Source organism: Pezoporus wallicus, unplaced genomic scaffold, assembly GCF_028554395.1.
Source record: "Pezoporus wallicus isolate ANWC-B61680 ecotype Strahan unplaced genomic scaffold, APGP_CSIRO_Pwel_v1 contig_7749, whole genome shotgun sequence".
In the NCBI taxonomy this organism is placed as follows: Eukaryota; Metazoa; Chordata; class Aves; order Psittaciformes; family Psittacidae; genus Pezoporus; species Pezoporus wallicus.
In genome coordinates, this window is record NW_026638894.1 from 308,871 (window position 1) to 329,209 (window position 20,339).

General features: G+C 37.5%; 1 protein-coding gene across 3 annotated transcripts in view; it reads right to left on the bottom strand.

The window, feature by feature from the left end:
* Window positions 1–20,339, bottom strand: part of SLC9A9 (solute carrier family 9 member A9) — a 192,914-nt gene that overhangs the window by 102,989 nt on the left and 69,586 nt on the right. For all 3 annotated transcript variants that reach the window (XM_057412968.1, XM_057412969.1, XM_057412967.1), the window contains 2 exons: window positions 11,650–11,788; window positions 10,798–10,903 (listed from right to left, as the gene is read on the bottom strand). In XM_057412968.1, coding sequence (XP_057268951.1) covers window positions 10,798–10,903; window positions 11,650–11,788 — 245 coding nt within the window. The remainder of the gene's footprint in view (window positions 1–10,797; window positions 10,904–11,649; window positions 11,789–20,339) is intronic.

Sequence of the window (20,339 nt, forward strand, 5' to 3'; positions counted from 1 at the left end):
ACAGGAGGTGCTCCAGTCCCCTGATCATCCTCGTGGCCCTCCTCTGGACTTGTTCCAACAGTTCCATGTCCTTTTTATGTTGAGGACACCAGAACTGCACACAATACTCCAGGTGAGGTCTCTTGAGGGCAGAGTAGAGGGGCAGGATCACCTCCTTCAACCTGCTGGTCACGCTCCTTTTGATGCAGCCCAGGATACAGTTGGCTTTCTGGGCTGCAAGCGCGCACTGAAGCCAGCTCATGTTCATTTTCTCATCGACCAACACCCCCAAGTCCTTCTCCGCAGGGCTGCCCTGAATCTCTTCTCTGCCCAACCTGTAGCTGTGCCTGGGATTGGTCTGACCCAGGTGCAGGATCTTGCACTTGGCATGGTTTTATAAGGCATCTTTCAAACAAACTAGATTTTTGTTTTCTTTGCTAAAAGTCAGGAAGGTCTTGAGTCTTCTACATGGTCCATCACACATTCCACTGCTATGTATTTGGCTAAAACTGTAGAAAATTTCTTTTAATTAATACATGGTAGCATCTGACCATAATCTGACAGTTAGGCAAGACTAACATAATCATAACATGAAGGACTTTTGGAAAATTTTGGCAGAGACTGGTAAGCCAAAAATAATTTTCTTACATTTAAAAAAAATGTAATATTGGTCCAAAATGGCTGAAATCAGGGAAAGTCATTTCAGTCTGTGCCTGATTTTTAGCCTTATCATAAACTGTGTGTAACAGTGTGCAAGGCAGACAACACAACATTGCTCATAAAGTGATACTATGGCAACTGTGAGATACTTTGCACAGAATGACTAGGTCAATTTCTATAGCCATGTGGCAGTAATTATACTTCCCAGCTTCTGGAAGGTCTTAAGGAGAAGGGCAGCAGGTTTGTCAGGAAAAATGACTCTGTATTGTAGTGATATTTCTTACTTTTTAAAACTTCCTCTCTGGCCCTGGTTCTAGTTCACTAGAATCATGGAGTAACGTCACTGTAATGCAGTATTATAAGTAAAGTAGCTGATAAGAGTGTAACTGCAATTTTGTGTGAGTTCCGGACACTGGTAAGGCAGGAGGAACCCACACAGGGAGAAAATAGAAAACAAACAAGCAAAATGTATCACCAGTAATCATACATAAATGCCCATGGAGAAAGAAAGCTCTATGCTTTCCTTAAACTTGGGGCATGTCTACATAGACAATTATTTACGCAACAGCTCAGGGCTTGTTCGTGTCCATTCCAATCATCATTCCCCTGGAAACCTCCACATGCATTTCCTGAAGCATGTGGAGCATGCAAGTTCTGCTCAGTTTCTGTCTAGTTTTGCAAAAAGAGCAGAAGAACAATGACTGGTTTTACGCAAAACCAGACTGCAGTGTGATCACTGCACACCTGTGATCTCTGGGGTTCACATATAGCCAGTTTTCTGCCATCCATCCCACAGTGCTTTAGCTCTTGTGCCTTTCAGCCCTTCTATTCACTGCTTCCCCTGTGAGCTCTAATTAGCATTTTAGTTCTGCTTCCTCATGGGCTGCTCTGCAAATTGTTAGGAAATATTTAGCTCCTAGGCTGCTCACTTGTACTGAGATAACACTGTTGAATCCAAGGAAACACACTGAGGCAATAAAGAAAGCAAAAAGATGCCCATCCGGGTTTAGGCAATATCCATCCTTGTAATATGCAGCAGCTTTCTAGGCATTTATTGGGTTAAATTAGCATGAACCAAAACATATAAACCAGTACTGAAAGCAAAAAGCATGAATTACAATTGTGAAAATAATCCCAGTCTGTGCCTTCAGTCCTGGACTTGAAATTGGGTAAGGCTTCCTCCATCTGCTCCAGGATGGTGACTCTCCTGAATTTACAAAGGCTGTCAAGAAGAGGCTCAGTGAGGGGGCAGAATCTACAGTGCTGCAGGCTTTAGCATAGCAAACCTGATATAAAACAATCTGCTACTTCAAAAGGATTAATAGAAGCAGGCCAGGCTTCACATGGTCACAGGAAAAAATGGATGGTAATGTGCTGAGCAAGTATCAGGGGAAAGTACTGGTGCCTCAGTAAGTTCTTTAACAGGTTTATCCTCCTCCCCTAAAGCATTGTACAGATAAGGAAACATGGCGAAGGAAAAATTTAGACAACGCTGAAACTACTTCATTGAGGGGAGTGTGTGAATGTGTGTGTGTGTACTACACATTGCCACATATCAGTTAAAGTAATTAGTACCTTACCATGCTTTTCTTATATTTCTGACTCTCTTTGGATTGCTAATCATGAAAGTATTGTCCAATAAAATCCAACTTCCTTTACTTGCAAGCCCCTCTTGTTTCTGGGAAGAACTGAAGCCTGGCATAATATGCCTTTGATGGAAGAAAAAAGTACGGAATAAAAAAATTCTGAGATGAATTTGGCACAAGGGATAACTGCCATCAGAAAGAAAATGAGAAAGCAAATCTGTTTTTTCCCCCCACAAACCACAATGGACATCTTTGCTTCTGGGTTCTCTTTATATTGTAAATTTACCTGTACTACTTCTACAGAACACAGTCTCTGTAGCCAAGAGAAATTCCGCTGAGCTTTAACTTCTGTGCCTTTGTTGTTTAATATTTATTTTCTTATGTCTGTTTTGATATTTATTTTTTATAACTACACTAAGACTTTTCTTCACAATGTGGGGAGTAGTGAGATTGTTACTTCCTAAATACATTCCAGGAAGATCATGTTTTTCTGAGGTCTAATTGTTCTTTTCAATGCATCTAAATCTTTTTTCTCAGTAAGTGTATTTGATTGTGCAGAACTGATCTGGGGAGTTTAAAAATTCTCAAGGCATTAATAATGTGCAATGGGATGCTCAAACAATGAAATTTCAGTAAAAAAAAATACAGCCAATCAGTAATGTTGCTAAGTATCACTGGGCTCAGTAACACAACTGGAGATAAGAGTTTCTGATTTAGTTTCTCCTAGATGAATCATCATGCCAAGTCTTGCATTTTTAATATTGACTATTAAGTTCCACTATGATTATAAAATGGTTTTTGACTGCTAAGAAACTGTTATTTAGAGGTAGTGAGAGAACTGAGTGACATGAAGAATAAAGTAGCTTAAATCTAATTTTACAATAGGAATAAATGATCTGAACCGTGCAATTATGCAAGTGTAGAAACCAGATACCCTGTTTCCAGGGAAGACCGGGGGAATGCAGTGGAATATTTCAATTGCAGCAGTTGAAGGCTGAATATGCACCAGCCATGCCTCTCACAATGAATGGTTCATTAAAAGGCTTGGAGAAAATTGTTTGTAATGCATTGCCATAAAAATGATTGCTTAAAAGTAATGACCAATTACATGTTAATGCAACAACAAAGGATAGAGAAGTACCTAAAGAGGCAAAACCACAACTTTTTCGTTAGAAGGAAAAAACAACCTGGCTCTCTTCATAAGGCTATCAAAGCTGGATTTTAAAGTTAGCTGGGTATCTAAATATTGTATGAATGGCATATGGCAGATTAATTAGGTAATTAAATTATTGCAGGCTTTCTTTCACAGAGAAACAGGTAAGACCAAACATGATAATATTGAGATTGGAAACAGAAAGTATTTATTAGATGCAGGGAGGTGGATAAAGTGAGATGGTCCTTTGACCGGTTCTTATTGCTCAGTGCTATAATTTTGGGATGTGGAGACTTAGCTCACATTTTCAGTGCTGTCACATTGTTTCATTTTTAAGTGGCAAATTTAGCAATTACTAAGATACTTCGTTCTATAATTGCTGATTTATTTAATTACTAACCTAAAATAAGCAGGGAACATTTATAATGGAAATGTGTGATTGCTTGTTAAGTGCAATACAGCTGCTTGTGTTTATTAGTGAAGTTAGTGAATTTTTTCACTAACTCACAATAAAATGATTATAGTCATGATAAACTTTCACCTGCAACTCAAACTCTTTGAAAAGGTTTTATTAGAAATAAAATCCTAACATTATTTTTTTCTTCTTGCAACACAGAGAACTAGTGATAGGTTGTTAATACAACTAGAGAAATTATTCATACGTTACTTTTGCCAAATACTTGTAGTTGAAACTGTTGTTAGAACGAAAGCTTGTAATATCAAAAGATAATATAGGATAAAGGAGTAACTTGTATTTTTAAAAGCATTTTGCTGGCAGTGTGAACATTAGCATGATAGTGTAAACATTAATTTACAAGTGTTAATCTAAAACCAATTCCTATGTTGTCTCCAAAAGACAAATCTTGGTTTGGATAATTTTACAAATAGGCAAAATATAACATACCCTTGCTTTTCAATATCTAGTGCTAAGAGAGAAACTGTAAAAAGGTTTGGTTTTTGTCATAGAAGGCCAGCAGGTACTGTGTGCTTTTAATGCAAACCTGGAAGTGGCTGCCCACAATTTAAACTTCAGAATTTGCTAATCTAAGAGAATAAAACTGACATTATGTTTCCAGCTGTCAGGTCTTTTAGTGGTAAAAAAAAAAACAACTCAGAACAAACAAACGATCCGATCTCCATCTAACAAGGGAGTGGGTGAAACGTATAACTCCATTTCAAAAGATCTATAGGTAAATTGACTGATTTTCATCCCAAATTTGAAGCATTCCAGAGCTTCAGAGATGCATTTTTAATGATGCATAATATTCTGCAAATGCCACAGTAAAACAAGCAACAAAAACTAGTCTTTCATCAGTGACAGTGAAATATGTGAAAAAGAGAATAATGAGTACTGGGTAATAGAGAAATTATTTAAGTCAGATAACGTTTACTTTGGAGTCATATTTTATGTCAGAGTATCCTTACAGAAGTTACTGGGCACATCCCAGTGCATACTGATTTTGTGAGTGGCAGGAAATGAGGCACTGTGTTCTGCATCAAATTGTTGCAATAATAAGGCTATAAACCCAGTAGCAACAATATCCCTATTCAGTCTGTTTTCACTGAGGGTATGAAGTGTGACAAATCATTTTCTTGATACTAAAGCAAAGATTTAAGGTTTCTTTCACCAGACCTGCACCAATGCAGAACCAAAGCTGGTTCTTTGTTCATGAAGCTTTTATCTCTGGAGTTGTCTGAGATTGATTTTATGTCGAAGTGACTGAAGTGACTTAAAGCAACAAAAGACAGAGCTGAGAGAGTTTTTTAGGCCCTCATATGAGGGCTGATCATTGGTATTGCACCTGGCTGCTTCAAGCGAGACCTGAGTGTTGTACTGTTGTAACCAGAACTGAATTGCTGAATTCAATTTGGATTGGAACTCCTATGCTGAGACATAACAGGTTTTATTCTAGATACACTGAATGCTTACCTCTTTATCCTTAGCCTTTTCACCAGCAGTATGGCTTCACTCCTATACAACTGATCATTGATCTCAGTTAGAGCTCCGTACTGGAATATGTACTTTTCTCTAAAAAACACCTTTCTCTTTTTCTCTTACTGTCCTAAAAGGATGTCTCTACAACAGGACCTAAATTAGTCAAAGCCAAGCACTAACTCAAATATGCGCATAGACTGGTCAAGTGATGCTGTTGAATGGGATAACTGAAACTACACAGGTTATTGGATCTAGCTTATATGTCACCATAGTATGTCTAGAGCTTCCTCTGAAGTAAAGAGTCCACCTGAGTTTAGAGCCATCTCTGAAGGTCTGTAGGCAAGTAACAGATTAGTAACTCATAGCAATCTAGCCCAGTTGTCACCCAAATCTACACAGCAGTCCTCATGCTATCTATTTATCTATGAATAGATATCTAAAAATAGCTAATATCTATCTAATTAGACCTAAATTTCATCCTTCCCTCCGGGGATGGCAGAACTACAGCTTAAGGCAGTTGAGGTCTCTTTCCTTTTGACCTAGAAGCCAAGGTCAAATCACCCTCATTGCTGGGAGAAGCCTGTCTACTTCTCTGTATGAGACAACATGGCATATTACTTATGAAGAAAGGAAAGAAAACCACAAAGTTTACAATTTAAAACCCAGAATAACTTCCTGTTCTTGAATTATGTCAGCTCTGTGAACTAAAGCCAATCAGGTACCAGCCTGCATTATGCTCGCAGCGCAGTCAGAAATGTTTGGGTAGATCCCTTCTGAGAGTGATACAAGAATAACCAGTCACAACATTTTAAATAAGGGAAGATACAAAGGTAGCACAAAACTGCCCCAGTGAGAGACCAGATCTTCAGAGTTGTCCTGGGTATATCAGTCATAATAAGCTGCTGCTTATTAACATTTTTTTGGAAGAAAAGCTTTCTCACTAGGTATCCTCTGTGCTCCTGTGAGCCCCTGAATGAGAAGGCAAATGTCAGAAATATATCACAAAATGTTCAGACAAGAATTGCTGAAGGTAAGGAAGCAGCAGTAATTTATTATCACAAGCTATTTCCTTTACAATGATCAGAAAACAAGAATTTTGGTCTGGGCTCTGAAAACCAGTAAAGGAAAAAAAGATGAACCCACCGAAGATTTTTTTTGTTCAAGATCTTTCTTGGCTTCATAGCACAGGTCTTTGGCATGTAAAAGTTAGAGGTGGTTGGCCATACTTTTGCTGCTTTTGCACTGATAGATTCTACATGACTTTGAAGTATGCATTTATTAATTGCATACATGCAAATAAATTCACATACATATATTTGAGTGCTTTTTTGAAGGTATATTTGTTTCTTTTTATTTGAATGGCTACATAGTTCAAACAGTTGTAGATGGAGAAGGTCTAACTGGGGTGAACTTAAATGACCATGCACATCATGGAATCTTTCTCAGACTAATGACAAAGTATTTATGATTTTTTTTTAAGAGCCTGATAGTAAATACTCCGCAATGAATTTTGAATGTTGAAGCAACACTGACCTTACTATAATACTCTATTATTGCAACTTTGCTCCGCAGTCAGGTGGCATGCTTTAGTGTGAAGTGTCCCTGCCCATGGCAGGGGGGTTGGAACTAGATGATCTTAATGTCCTTTCCAACCCTAACTATTCTATGATTCTATGATATACTTCAGGGCAAATCAGGAAGTGCACAAATTAGATTCTACTCTATCAGAATCAATTCATCATGCATATATCACAGCCTGATGATATCGCTATAAGATTAATAACCACAACATTAAATTAGAATTTACATTTATCAGTGTAACAATAATTGTGCAGTCATCCCAGATTTTTATTTTGATTTTTTGGTTTGATCACATCCAGTTTTCAACAAGGGCCAGGGCATACATTGTGTGCTCTATATCATGGGATATCTTAAGGTAGAGGAATAAAATATTTTATGAAATGTCCACTTCCTCTACTCTCCATTTGTACTTTATTTTAAAAATCTGCAAGCTAAACAAGTGAGCACCACCACCTACTATACTTACACAAAGCCAGTATAGCCTATGATTTATAAATTATGACATATGTCAATATTAGACTTCAAACGACTCATAGTGATTGAAGAACTAGTGTGGAAAGCATTATAAGAATAAATTATTTTGCAATTATATTACTTAATAGCTACAGGGAAATATCTATGTCTAGTGTTAATCTTTTAAAGATGAAGAAAATGAAGAGAAGTATAGGCATAAGTGTACAATGGATCAAGTTAATTTTTGAAGCAAGTCTAATGAAGTTAAAAGACTACAAACTAGGAATTTAGTTAATTGAATAGAGTGGTCAAGCAGTGTTGCATGGTTATGATGCGCTCTTACTTCTAATAATTACTTTTGAGGATAAATACACTTGTCTGTAAAACTAGATGTATGCATTAAGGGAGACAAAGGGAGTAAGCTGGAAAAGATTGGAAATGATAGTCAGCGGATTAAGAGCTGTGTTCAGAAGGATAACAGCCTTTTTCCTGGGCTCCCCACACCTTCTGCAACAGGTATTTCATACATAACATACCAATGTGGGAGACTGCACACAATAACTGCATTTTCACAGATTTCTTAACCAGTACAGTAATTCTCCTGCTGAACTGGATGTTTAAAGTAATATTTTGAAAGGAGAGCAGCTCGAGCTATTTCAGATGAGACTGAGAGATGAGAGCAATATAAAACTTGGTTAAACCAGACAACTAAAAATAACCATTCTGAAGTGTAGTGTTAGCACAGTGCTAATAAAATCAATGCATTTGCAAAATCCCGCTTTGAATTTTTGAAGCTACAAAAAAGGCTCCATGAAGTTTTTTTTTTTCAATTCTAACAGCTTCTAACAAAAGCCTTTCACAGAAACTAAATTAGAAAGACTCAACTGATGAAACTTTCAAGATTAAACTTTGCCTTCTCACAAAAGTATGATTAAATTGAACAATCTGCTACCTGAAACTCAGAACACACCCATGCAAAAAAGGCTAGTGACAGACCCAAAAAGGACTTGATATTTTTCCTTGGAATCTGTGTGTTGGCAGAGCGCTTCTGCTTTTTATGCTTACATCAAGTCCTTTATTTATAAGAAATAGATAAATTTCCCAACAATTTTCTATTTTTTTTTTGCTTAAGTTATAACTTTACTTTGATTCCAATCTCTTTCTTTGGCTCTTCCTCTGTTAATTTAAAATTTCTTCCCATCTGTGGTGTTTAATAATTAAGTTTTTCCTTTCAGATATTTTATAGATCGCAAAAGAAAAGAGAAAGGAATAGCTTTCCAGAGTGACTACCAGGAGAGACTATGCTGTCCGTCATCACATTTGCAATACACAAAAAATGCACGCCAATTATTTTTTTGGCTGGACATACAGTCTGTTCCTATGCCCAAGAAATGGAAATTACCTTTGGTGCAGGCTGTGAAAGATATTAGTGTTTCCCTTACAAATCCACTTTTTGGGTATAATGTATAACTTCTCAGTTGTGCATTTGCTGAAACATAGCATCCTTGTTTTCTTCTAGGAATGTATTTTTAAACAGACTTTCCCTGGATGTCATTGGATTAGGAAGTCAGTACCCCCAGTTAGGGGCAAGTGATTATCTATCATCCTTCTTTGCTTCCATTTTTGTGTAGTAATCAAGTCACATTTTTAAGGGCTTGTGGTTTAACCCCAGTGGGCAACTAAGAGCTAAGCCCCACATAGCTGCGCACTCACCTTCCCTTGGTGGGATGGGGGAAGGTCAAAAGAGAAAACTCATGGATTCAGATAAAGGCAGTTTATAGGTAAAGCAAAAGCTGTGCACACAAACAAAGCGAGGAATTCATTTGCTGCTTCCCATCAGCTGGCAGGTGTTCAGGCATCTCCAGGAAAGCAGACTCCATCACACATAAAGGTGACTTGGGAAGACAGACACCATCACTTCAAATGTCTTCCACCTTTCCTCTTCTCCCCCCCAGCTTTATATGCTAGGTTATTTCATATATAACATCATATGGTATGGGATATCCCTTGGATCAGTTGGGGTCAGCTGTCCTAGTTGTGTCCTCTCTCAACTCCCTGTGCACCCTCAGTCTACTTGATGATGGGGTGGGGTGAGGAGAGGAGCAGAAAGGCCTTGGCTCTGTGTAGGCACTGCTCAGCAGCAATGAAAACATTCCTGAATTATCAACACTGTTTCCAGCACAAATCCAAAACACAGCCCCATACCGGCTATTCAGCCCAAACTAGCACAGAGCTGTCAAAACAGAAAATGGACTTTTATTTCAGCTGGTATCAGATTTTCATCCATGTGATGAAATATCACCCTTTTGTTTAGTCCATGTGCCTCTCTTTTTATTCATTGCCCTGAAGATTTTGGCAGTAAGCAGGATGCAGAATTGTATATTTAATAAGGCAAAGTTGCCTAAGATGCAGACGTTAATAACCATTTGGAAATAGTAAGATTGTGTGGCTAATATTAAAAAAGTAACAAGCTGGCTCCATAAACGCCAGTAAAAATATGACTGTTGACTTCAAAGAACTTTGAACAATTTTGCAAACAAAACAGCATGGGCTGCATTAACACTCCATTAAGCAGTTTTCTTCCCCTGCCTTTCCCTGACTTTAATTAGAGCACTAGATTTCAGAGATGACAGCATCAAGAACGTTAAAATGACCAGGGTCTTACCAACTTTGTTCTTTCAAATGAAACTATACAATAGGCTGCCATCTAGGTAAACTAGACCCATTTTCAATTTTTACTTAAACTCCTGTGGATTCTGTAATGCAGTCCCTGGGTATGTACTTGACTGGGATTGTACAACTCCTTTCTACTTTTTTCATTGTTAATGAAAAAAACAATCAGATCGCAAGTCTTTCTACCTGTTACTGGGACATGACTGCACCCCTCCTGCTGCAAAAGGTGTTTATATAGGTGCACTGAACAAGGTGATTTAAAAAAACCCTAAAAAACAAAACCAAAACCCATCCAGAGATGGCTGCAACCCACTGGCAGTGTTGAGGATGGCCCTGCCCATCAATGAGGATGGCCCTGTCCAACATTTAGTCATTGATGGAAAAAAGGAGAGACCAGGACAGGCAGTGCATGCAGAGGAGCACACAATCTCTGACAGTCACCTGGCACTGCGTATTTGCTCCCTAGGGCTTACCGACAGCTTTGGTCCTATAGCTGGGCAGAAAATAGTGAGATTCATAGCGGGACTAATGGGAACGGGACAATGTAAGGAACATAAGCTAAAAAGACTGAGGACTTCAGCCTTCTCTAGTAAGTCTGTCTGGAAGAGCTATTCAGTTTTTCTACAGGTTTGTTCTTAAAGACGAAATTATCTTCCATATAGTAACTGGGTTTTAGAAGCTTTATGTATGATGTCATGCCCAAAATAAAGGTACCATTTTCCCATACTAGAGGCATATTATGAAACTGCTTTTATTTGGTATGATGCAATACTTACCTGTAAGACCAGCAGCTTCTGCTGACAAGAAGGCACTCCAGGACAGGAGGAAAAACAGACCTGTTTCCAACATAGGAAATTCACACAGCTTTGTAAATTTTGTCAAGTGCTAAAAGATTACTAAGGAAGAATAAAATCCCAAATGTTTTGTAAGTGAAAATTGCCCCCAACCTGATAAAGGATGAAAGAAAGCAAGCTACCCCCCTACACCACCTATCCATGTTGAGTTCAGGAAAAACTGCACACCTTCTAAATTATCTTAAAGAGGAAAATCCAGTGGAGGTTTTAAACAGGTGAATTCTAAAAGTCAGCTATTTCAAGTACTTTTGTGAGTTTTGAATTAATACGTCACTGGTTGCATTTGATATTCTTTGCACAGGTAAAAGGGAAAAGTAAGTAATTTTTTTCCAGTTTTGTAAACAAACTGGCATTTATTTACCTTTGCATCAATGCAAGAAACATGAAAATCACTGCTCTTTCTACAGTTGTATTTTACAGTAAAAATGCAGGACAACAGATATGCCTTTTATTTCTAACTTAGATAAACTGACAATCTGGATTTGTAGTCTAGTGTTTTAACCTCAAAGTACTTCAAAACACTTCCCTAAAAATTTAATTATTTAGAAATAGTAAAATAAAGACCAGAGTCTTGCCTAATGTTGAAAAAAAAATTCTTTGTGGCTTCTGACAAATGAACTTTCCTGGCAATTTATGATTTCATGATTTGTTTGAGAAGTCTTGAATCACCAGAGGAAAGGTTAAGTCTCAAACTAAGGATGTTCAGTCTTAGACATCACACATTTTTTTGAGCATCTATAGATTTTCTCTCTGAAAACAAACCATAAAGGATATTAAAGCTGTGACAATAGCATAAGAAGATCCCATGGCAAATGATCCAGCAAAGATTCCCAGGAAATTTCCCACTGACTGGAAGAAAGCAGCAGCATCAAACGTGTTAGGATTCTCCTTAGGACTGTAAATGGATATGGAGCTGAAAAGAAAATGAAGGGATGGGGGAGAGGGAGAGAAAAGGGAATAATTAAGTCAATCACATTGCTATGATTTTGGAATGAATAATTGAAAATGGACATCTTAGGGACTCAAAATGCAAAACAAGGCATCTCTCAAGGCTTCTTGTCTCTCTTAATGCATAATGGCAGATTTGAGAGCGAAGCAGATGGAGACTAGGGGGGTGGATGGACCAGTTTATTTTCAAGGTATCACAGTGGAAATCAGTAATCTATTGCCAGTCAGTAAACATTTTTGTTTTAGAAGTGCCATAAAAATATTGTTTCTAGGCCAACTAAACATGAAAAGGTGGTAGGTGTATAAGAAAATTGCAGGGAACATAAATAACTTTGAATTATTTATTGGTCATATGTCTTCAGAGCAGTTATATATTCACAAATATTCTTGATAAAAAGTGCAGCTTTATGGCTGAGGCTCAAATGGGTGACACAAATCACAGTAGGTACCAAATCTGCACAGCAATCTTGTCATAAACGATCTAATAGTTCCCTTCTTGATATAAATAGAGCTTCATAAATAGAGCTGAAACCCTATCAAGAGCTCACCAGTAGTAAACCTTGTGGGCAGAAGGAACGTTGTCCCACAGAAAGAAACTGCTGCAGTTGGCAAAGGTCACCTTCTGTATCCCAGTCCTGGGTACAGCCATTAAGAGAGAGTACTTCTGAACAGGAAATGATGCTACCAAAGGGAAGGGTGTGCACTAAACCATTTTTCAGTTTCAGAGCTGTTACTTGCCTCTAGTCAGCTATTGCCTAGAATACTAGTAACACAAAGTATGTATGCCTTTTTTTTCTTGTCAAAACATTAAATTTAACAGACACAAAATAGTTCTAAGCCTCCCAAACTAATTGAGCAACATTTTAGATCTTTGTGGTTCTGTTGCTTTCAGTACTGTAGGTCTTTTATGTTCGTTGTCAAAGAAAATGTAGTCAGCTTGGCACTGGATTCCAGAAAGCAGCTTGGATTGCTGGAAAATGATTGGTATTTTAAGCATTAAAAATTTAGAATCTTAAAAATGGTTTGAATATTTTAAGCTCTTGCATATTAAGACTCTGATCCCTGGAGTCTGATGTCTTCCATCTGGAGATGAGATTTGGAGATGAAGCTCTGTATGGAGGATTTTCTAAAAAGTTGCATTAATTTAGGAATTCATTTAGGAATGATGAAGACATGTGAAAACAGATCTTATGCTTTCAGTCTGTAAAAAAGGCACAAGGATGCTAAAGGCATATGATGGAGCACTACTAAAAATGACTGGTGAATATTTATCCTCTACAACAGTGTCCTGGGGGGAGAATGGGGGAGTGAGAGAGCAGCTGCATGGTTCTGAGCTACTGGCTGGGCTTAAACCACAACAAACAGAAATTACATAGCACCAAAATCTGGTATCTCCAGTTACGCTGATTAGCACCACTACAAAAAGTAGTGAGATGATTTGTAGCAGAAAGTGCTATTAATATAAGTACATAAAATATGTTTCCCAGAGGAAATGCTAATTAACAACATGTTCTATCTAAATTCTCAGCCCTCTTTCAATTGTGACTCTCTCAGATCAGGGGTCAGTTCTAATTCTTTGCTTTTCTTGCCTTCAGATGATTCTTGAAATGTTTATTGTCTCTGTCCTACTCAAAATGTATTGCAGAAGACCCCATATGAAATAAAGAATTGTATTAAGTCATAGATACATTCTGTAAACTGATGGAATAGTTTTATCAAAGGAAATGCTATCAGCTGTGAAACTGTATCTTTGCAGTCTAATTTACTGAGTGTATTTTGTGTACTTAGGGAGGGCTTTGGTTTAGTCAGTTATTTAAAGTTGAAACTATTTGGTAGCGTAGCTGGAACTGTAAGACCTAAAACTTTTAGGCGTGTCTTGACCACAAAGCAGCCACTTCGTTCTCTGATTTGCCCCAAATAAGTATACAGCTGCTGTTCTGTATTACTTAGTGAATTATAAATCCAGAAATGATCTGTTGTGCCACAGGTGCTGCTGCAAGTATTGAGTGGTGAATTCAGAGAGGTCAACGTGACTACATTGTAAGATCAAGGAAAATTTATTCTATTATATTGATGGGCTCTGCCTATGGAAGGGATGCTCAGTAATAAGAGAAAAAACAAACAAATAAAAAACCCAAAACCAAAAAAAACCACCCCCGGCTTGATACGGAGTAAAAGTTTAGTAGTCAAATGTAAGCCATAGTCATTAACTGACTTTATATTATATACTTAATATAAAGTTAAGATACTTCATATGAAGTAAGTTAACCTTAAGGCAAGGAAAGTTGACTTTGTTAAGACCAGTTAGAGTTCCAGTTTGCTCTCCAGTTTAGCAACATCTTTCAGGTATGGAGAAAACAAGAAGAAAGCATCCTATTCCTAATGTAGCTATTTCAGGAACAAATATGAAGTGATTCATTCTCACTGGGAAAATTTTCTACTCAATATACCCCCAAACCCCATGATTTTTTAAAAGCATCATAACACAACATATGCTCATTATGCTAACTGTGGTTTCTGGTCTAAATCTTTCCAGAACCCAGGCTTCCCTGCAGCTCAAAGAGTATTTAGTTCTATTTTTCATTTTGCATTGTTCTGTACTAGAGCTATAATTTCTTGTTCTAAATATGTTTCTTCTTTGACACTAACTTTTAACCCTTTCAACCATCTAAAATACATACTAATTTACCTGATAATTTTTATATATATGCTGTATTTCAACAGTACTTCCTGCCAAGCCAATTATTTGATCTAAAACCAAAATTACAGAGTTTAACACTAGAAAGAACCATAATTAAAAGTAAAGTGCCTCTACTCTTCTTTTCCTCAGAGAGCAATTCAAGAAACATGCTGCATGACTTGCCATTTCTGCTACCTGTGCCTGAGACAAAAGGGGCTTATCACAGTTCATTAACAAGCAGTATGTCAGAGTTTGATACTAAATTTGAAACGGTATTTAGTTTTTAACTATTAGGGGCTAATCGTTGACCTAGTATAAGAAAAAGGTGGGTTTATTGCCCTAAATTTGTATCGGAGTTGGATTAAGCAAATCCTGAATATAAATGCAGTAGGAAATTATTTTCAAAGATTGATAAATGAACAGAACTAATAAAAAGTTATGCTTTATTGGCCACCCATTATGATATAGAGTGGAGGGGTAGGAATAAAAGGTTTTTGTTGGTTCCTCACTGAATGCTTGACTGACATATCTCACAACACCTGCCCCAGTCCCTACTATCTATGTGTAAGTTTGGTTACCTTTGTCTCTCCTTGAGGTTGGAGCTACGGATACTACTTAGGTCCTTTGCTGGTTCTTATAGGGATTATCCTGCACTTTCTATATTAGAAAACTATTTAACAGGTCCCTTTTTCTTTCCAGTTCTTCTGTGCTTCCTTGACCAAATAACAGTGGACAGGGTTAAGTGCTTTCCTAGCTTTTATAAAAAGGAAATCTAGGCAATATGTATTTATACAACAAATTGCAAGTTAGGCTGGTAGCTTTTGCTTGAAACAGAAAGAAGGATTAACAGCTTGTGTCAGTTTTACCATGCGGATGATTCCGTTTCTTTCCTCTCTCATCTGTTGAGATCATTTTAGGATGAAAGCTCAGCATGATGAAGAATGTTTCTTTCTATGGACTTCTATAGTGATATCATACTAAAGGTCTCCATGACAAGCAGAAGTGCTATTGCAATAGAAAGTATGCAGTCATGTTTCCAGTTACATCTTAATTGGTTACTTTTTACATCTTCAGTTATGCTTAAGGAAAATATCATTTATTCATAAAATCTGTTTCTTCCTGTATCTTTTTTTTCCTATAAGTTTTCCCAGCCTGTGAATATAGCACAAACAACTTTTCATCTTTAGAAAGAAGATTTCTTTCCATTTGCCAAGTCTAAGAGCTTCCTTTTGCCCAGTGACCTATTTGCCATACTATCATGCACCACATAATATTGCACAGAGAAGGATCAGAAACAATCTAAAACAAATAAAAAAAAATTTCATATCCGAAATTACAAGAAGGTCACATATTCCTTAAAATAACTTCACTGAATGAAGTGGGATCTTCCTCAGGTGATGAATAATTATAGGACTACACGGTGATTTCATCAGCTTCTAATTAAGAAAAATAAAGCAGGCCAGGAAAAAATATTCAGAAGTTCAAGGTTATTTTTAAGAGGGGAAGAAGGTTACTTTTTCCTGACGTTATATAGAAAATGGCAGGTCACTACGTTAGAAAACTTGGAGCTTTCAGAGAAGTGGATTGAACTAAACAATTTCTGTTCCCACACAACTTTTTAACTACGTATTTCCCTAAAAGTGTTGGAAGAAAGACGAAAGGACTGAACTACAATTTTCCCCAGAATGTAAGTGTTTGAGCTAGAAGTCAGATGTGAAAGTTCAAGTATAGCGCCTGACACCTACACCTTCTCTTGACAAGTTATATGTTGGTAAAGGCTTTCTCATAAAACAGCTTCTCACACAGTAAGTGTAAGTAGATGAGCTATAAAAATAAAAACAAATAAAAGAAGTTTGGGATGTGCGCTAAGTCAACAAAAGCAAATATGAAGTAGAGAAGGTTTGCAGACAATTAAGGGAGAGCAAAGAGACACGATAGTGCAGGAAGACTTCAGGACTAGTAAAAGCAGCCAGCTGTAGCAGTAGTTTGAGGCAAATTATATAGAGAACCTCTAGATGAAAATTTCCCACAACAAACTCACTGTCAGATGTGTTTAAAACACTGATCAGTAAGCAACACAAATGCACAGAAGGTGCAATGAAATAACATAGATGAGTTCTCTGTACATCTTTCTGCATAAAGAAATCTGTCTCCCTGGAATTAATTCCTGACAGTATTTGCAAATCTTTAGAGATTTAAGGCTTCAGAAACATGGATTTCACAGAAATACACATATTAAACTTTCTATTCATATGTGTATAAGAACTGCAAAACAAAAAAGTTACTAGTGGCAGCGTTACTGCTCAAGTAGCTAGCATCTGAACCTTCGTTTTTCTAGATATCTAAAACTTTATTCTCCTTGGCAATACATCACATTATGGTTTTTATTCCACTCAGCCTAGTTTCAGCTCACTGCTAGCAGTGCTATTAGTTTTAATTCTAGAAAAAGGTCCAGTATTATTTTAGAAACTATCTTTTAGCTGGGATTACACTATTCTTTTTTCTTTGCTTCCTCTCTTTTCTGTTCTAACTTTTGTGACTGTCTAGTCTTTTCCAGACTTTATAAACTATTAGAGGACATTTTATTTTTATTACTTTGAACAAAACTAAAGCTTACTGTTGTCATATATAAGACTTTTACTGTTCATGAAAACTTTTCTCAGGATGGATTGTCCTCAGTTCCAAAGTGGATAGCTGATGGCAGATGACAAAGCACTAGCCAACCTGGAAAGGTAAAGCTGTCACAGACTTTATGGAAAACATAAGTTTTCCCATTTATGAGGAAAAACACCATCTGCATGAAAATAAAAAATGGAAATCAGGCTCTCTGCTAGATTTTCACTTAACATAAAATATCATAGGCTAGATCTACACTCAGAATTAGGCTCCTTTTTAGGTGACGCAAAGCATTCTCATACCTGATGTAACTGGATAGCTTAATACATTTCTCAGCGGTATTACGAAGCAGATGCAGAATTTGAGTGACACTGTCCATTAACATGGGCAGTCAGAAATCATTTTAGCTCACCAGGAGTCATTTTTGGCTGCAAATGATAAATAATTTCCATACCAGTAACCATTTCAGTTTTGTTCTGTGATCAGACCCGAGCTGACACACAGCAGCAGTTTGCAGTACTGTCAGAGAAAATAATGAGTAGTTTGTGATGTTCCAGCTACTTTCCATAATGCAGATCTTACTTCTCATCTACCCTCAAACATCGGAGACTGCAAAAAATCTGTCATTCTCCCTCCTTCTTCTCTCCCTCCCTAGCCGTTACTCTTAGGAAGCCTTGGAAAACATCTCTTTATCATGGTGATATCATTCTTGCCCTGCAAATTCTAACACCTTTGCCTTTAAATTATCTGGTATCTCACCCACCTCAATGGGGTTGAACCCAATATCCTAGTGCCTAGGAGAAACCTCCTTGAGCCCCTCTTGACATCGGTGCTGGGAACACTCCTGCCTCTGACCCTGATTACAACTCAGACCTGTAGTCATTACAGACATGTAGAAAGGAGATGTGAGATGATAGTCTTGACAATGAGTAATGGCCTAATGGGCCAGTGAGATGAACAGTTTCAATCCTGAAGTCATACCCGATCTTGTGTGGAGCTTCTCTAGCCCTGCGCATCTGAAAAATGGTATGTCCTGTCTTAATGTATGTGTACAAGTATCTTAACTTTTTGTCTTTTCATTACTTCATTCTGGGGAGAGGTAAGAAATCCTGATGAACAGCAACTTGGACTTAAAATTCTTTGTAAAAGAAAACTAAGGCTTTAATAGTAAAATAGACTCTAATTTATCCGAGGCTTGGTACAGGAATGTTTCATTCTTAAATCATTTCTATTGCTTCTAAATAACTAGTTTTCATAAAGCTCTTTGAAAATATCACAGTTGTTTTCCGTTGACAACTCTTTTCCAAAAAGCTTGACCCATATCTTTGAAAAAGAATGAAGCACAGCAGCAGAAAACAGCTGATAGTGGGTCATCTGTGACAGTATGTGCTACATTCTGTGTTATGCTATTACCAGCATCTGACTGCCCTTACTTAGGAGCTGATCACACCAAAAGGCATGTAATTTACAGATTTCTGTGCCTGCAACTATGATCCTGTCTCATCTGGATACCAGAACTGTAATCCAACTCATTGTTTCCAGTCTTTTCAAATGTTGCTTGAAAAGAAATGGTCTGTGTATCTAGAGCAGCTTGAAATCTGCCCTCCCAGTTAGGGAGCTCTTTGTGCTTCATCAACTGCATAGATGCTTATAGTGCAAAGAATTAGAAACACAGAATCAACTATGAAGGATCACATATCTATAGAAGTAATTATTATTGTATAAATATGAAGAGCTCAACTTCTCCTCTGCCTTGCATATCTCTTATGAGAGAGATATGCCTACTCTTATGCCTACTCAAAATAGAACTTATAAATTAGAATGATACTGTAAAAGATACATATTTTTCTGCAAAGAAAACATGACTGTAAAGGTTACAAACCAGTGATTTGTCAAACCACCAACTCTCTGAGTTAACAACAAACAATGAATGAGGAAGAAGCTCTCCAGCATTCCTACATGTTATCAAATCCTATATGTTATTCTATTCTTATATGAATCAAATCTGCTGCATGCTAGTTAAACAACCCAGGCAGAGCATATTCAGTGAATAATAGTACCTCATACTTTGTAAAGGCATCTTCAGGCACTTAAGAAATGCAATAATCCTTAAGAAACTTTTCAGTTAAAACTGTTTCCTGAACAAAAAGAAAATGGAAAAAACCCAAAAAGAAATCCTAAAAATTTAAACATATATTTGCCATTAAGGGAATTAGATGTGCTGATAACGCTATTAGTAACATTTGTTTATGAGCCTGAACTATATTTTGCTTTCCTCCTTCTGGTACTCTTGTCGAGAGTTATCATTAACTCACAGCTCTCACCAGGTTGCTCAAAGCCCCATCCAGCCTGGCCTCAAACACTTTCAGGGATGAGGCAGCCACAGCTTCTCCGGGTAACCTGTGCCAGTGCCTGAACACCCTCACCTTTTTTTTTCCTACTGTCTAATCTAAATCTGTCCTCTTCTAGTTTAAAGCCATTTTCCATTGTCCTGACACTATGTGCCTGTGTAAAAAGTCCCTCTCCAGCTTTCTTGAAGGCTCCTTTAGGTACTGGAAGGCTGCTCTAAAGTATCTCCAGAGCCTTGTCTTTTCCAGGCTGAACAAGGCCAACTCTCTCAGCTTGTCTTCAAAGGAGAGGTACTCCAGCCCTCTGATCGTCTTCATGGCTCTCCATTAGATGTGCTCCCACAGGTCCACGTCCTTATGTTGGGGGCTTATTCTTCTCCATTATAGCATTCTTTACTTTTGTATTATCCTTTAATTTCTTGTCTGTGAGCCACAAGTCTCCAAAGTTACTAAGAGCTGATAAATATTTATCAAAAACATCTACACAATCTTCCATTTATGTGACCTTACCACCGATTCAGGGTGATGAGACCCTGTAATAGGGATTTTCAGTGAAAATTATATATGTCTTCAAAAAGTCAAAAATTGGATTGATGTGTAATTGCAAGTGTTCTATGAGTGTAGGCAAAAGAGTTTAATGTGCTCTTGGAGGCTTAATTCCATCCACAGCTCAGGTTTATTTGTACAAAAGTGGCAAAATATGATACTATGAGACATGATATACTCTACAGTCTACATGGACTGCAAAGAATAAAACATCAGAGCACACTAGCAAGTAGCTGACTGGTGTGTCCGTAAGAGGTAGGGAAGGTGATTACTGGAAAGATGGGTGGCCTTAATTAAACTCCCCTTCCATACTAAAATTGTGGGGA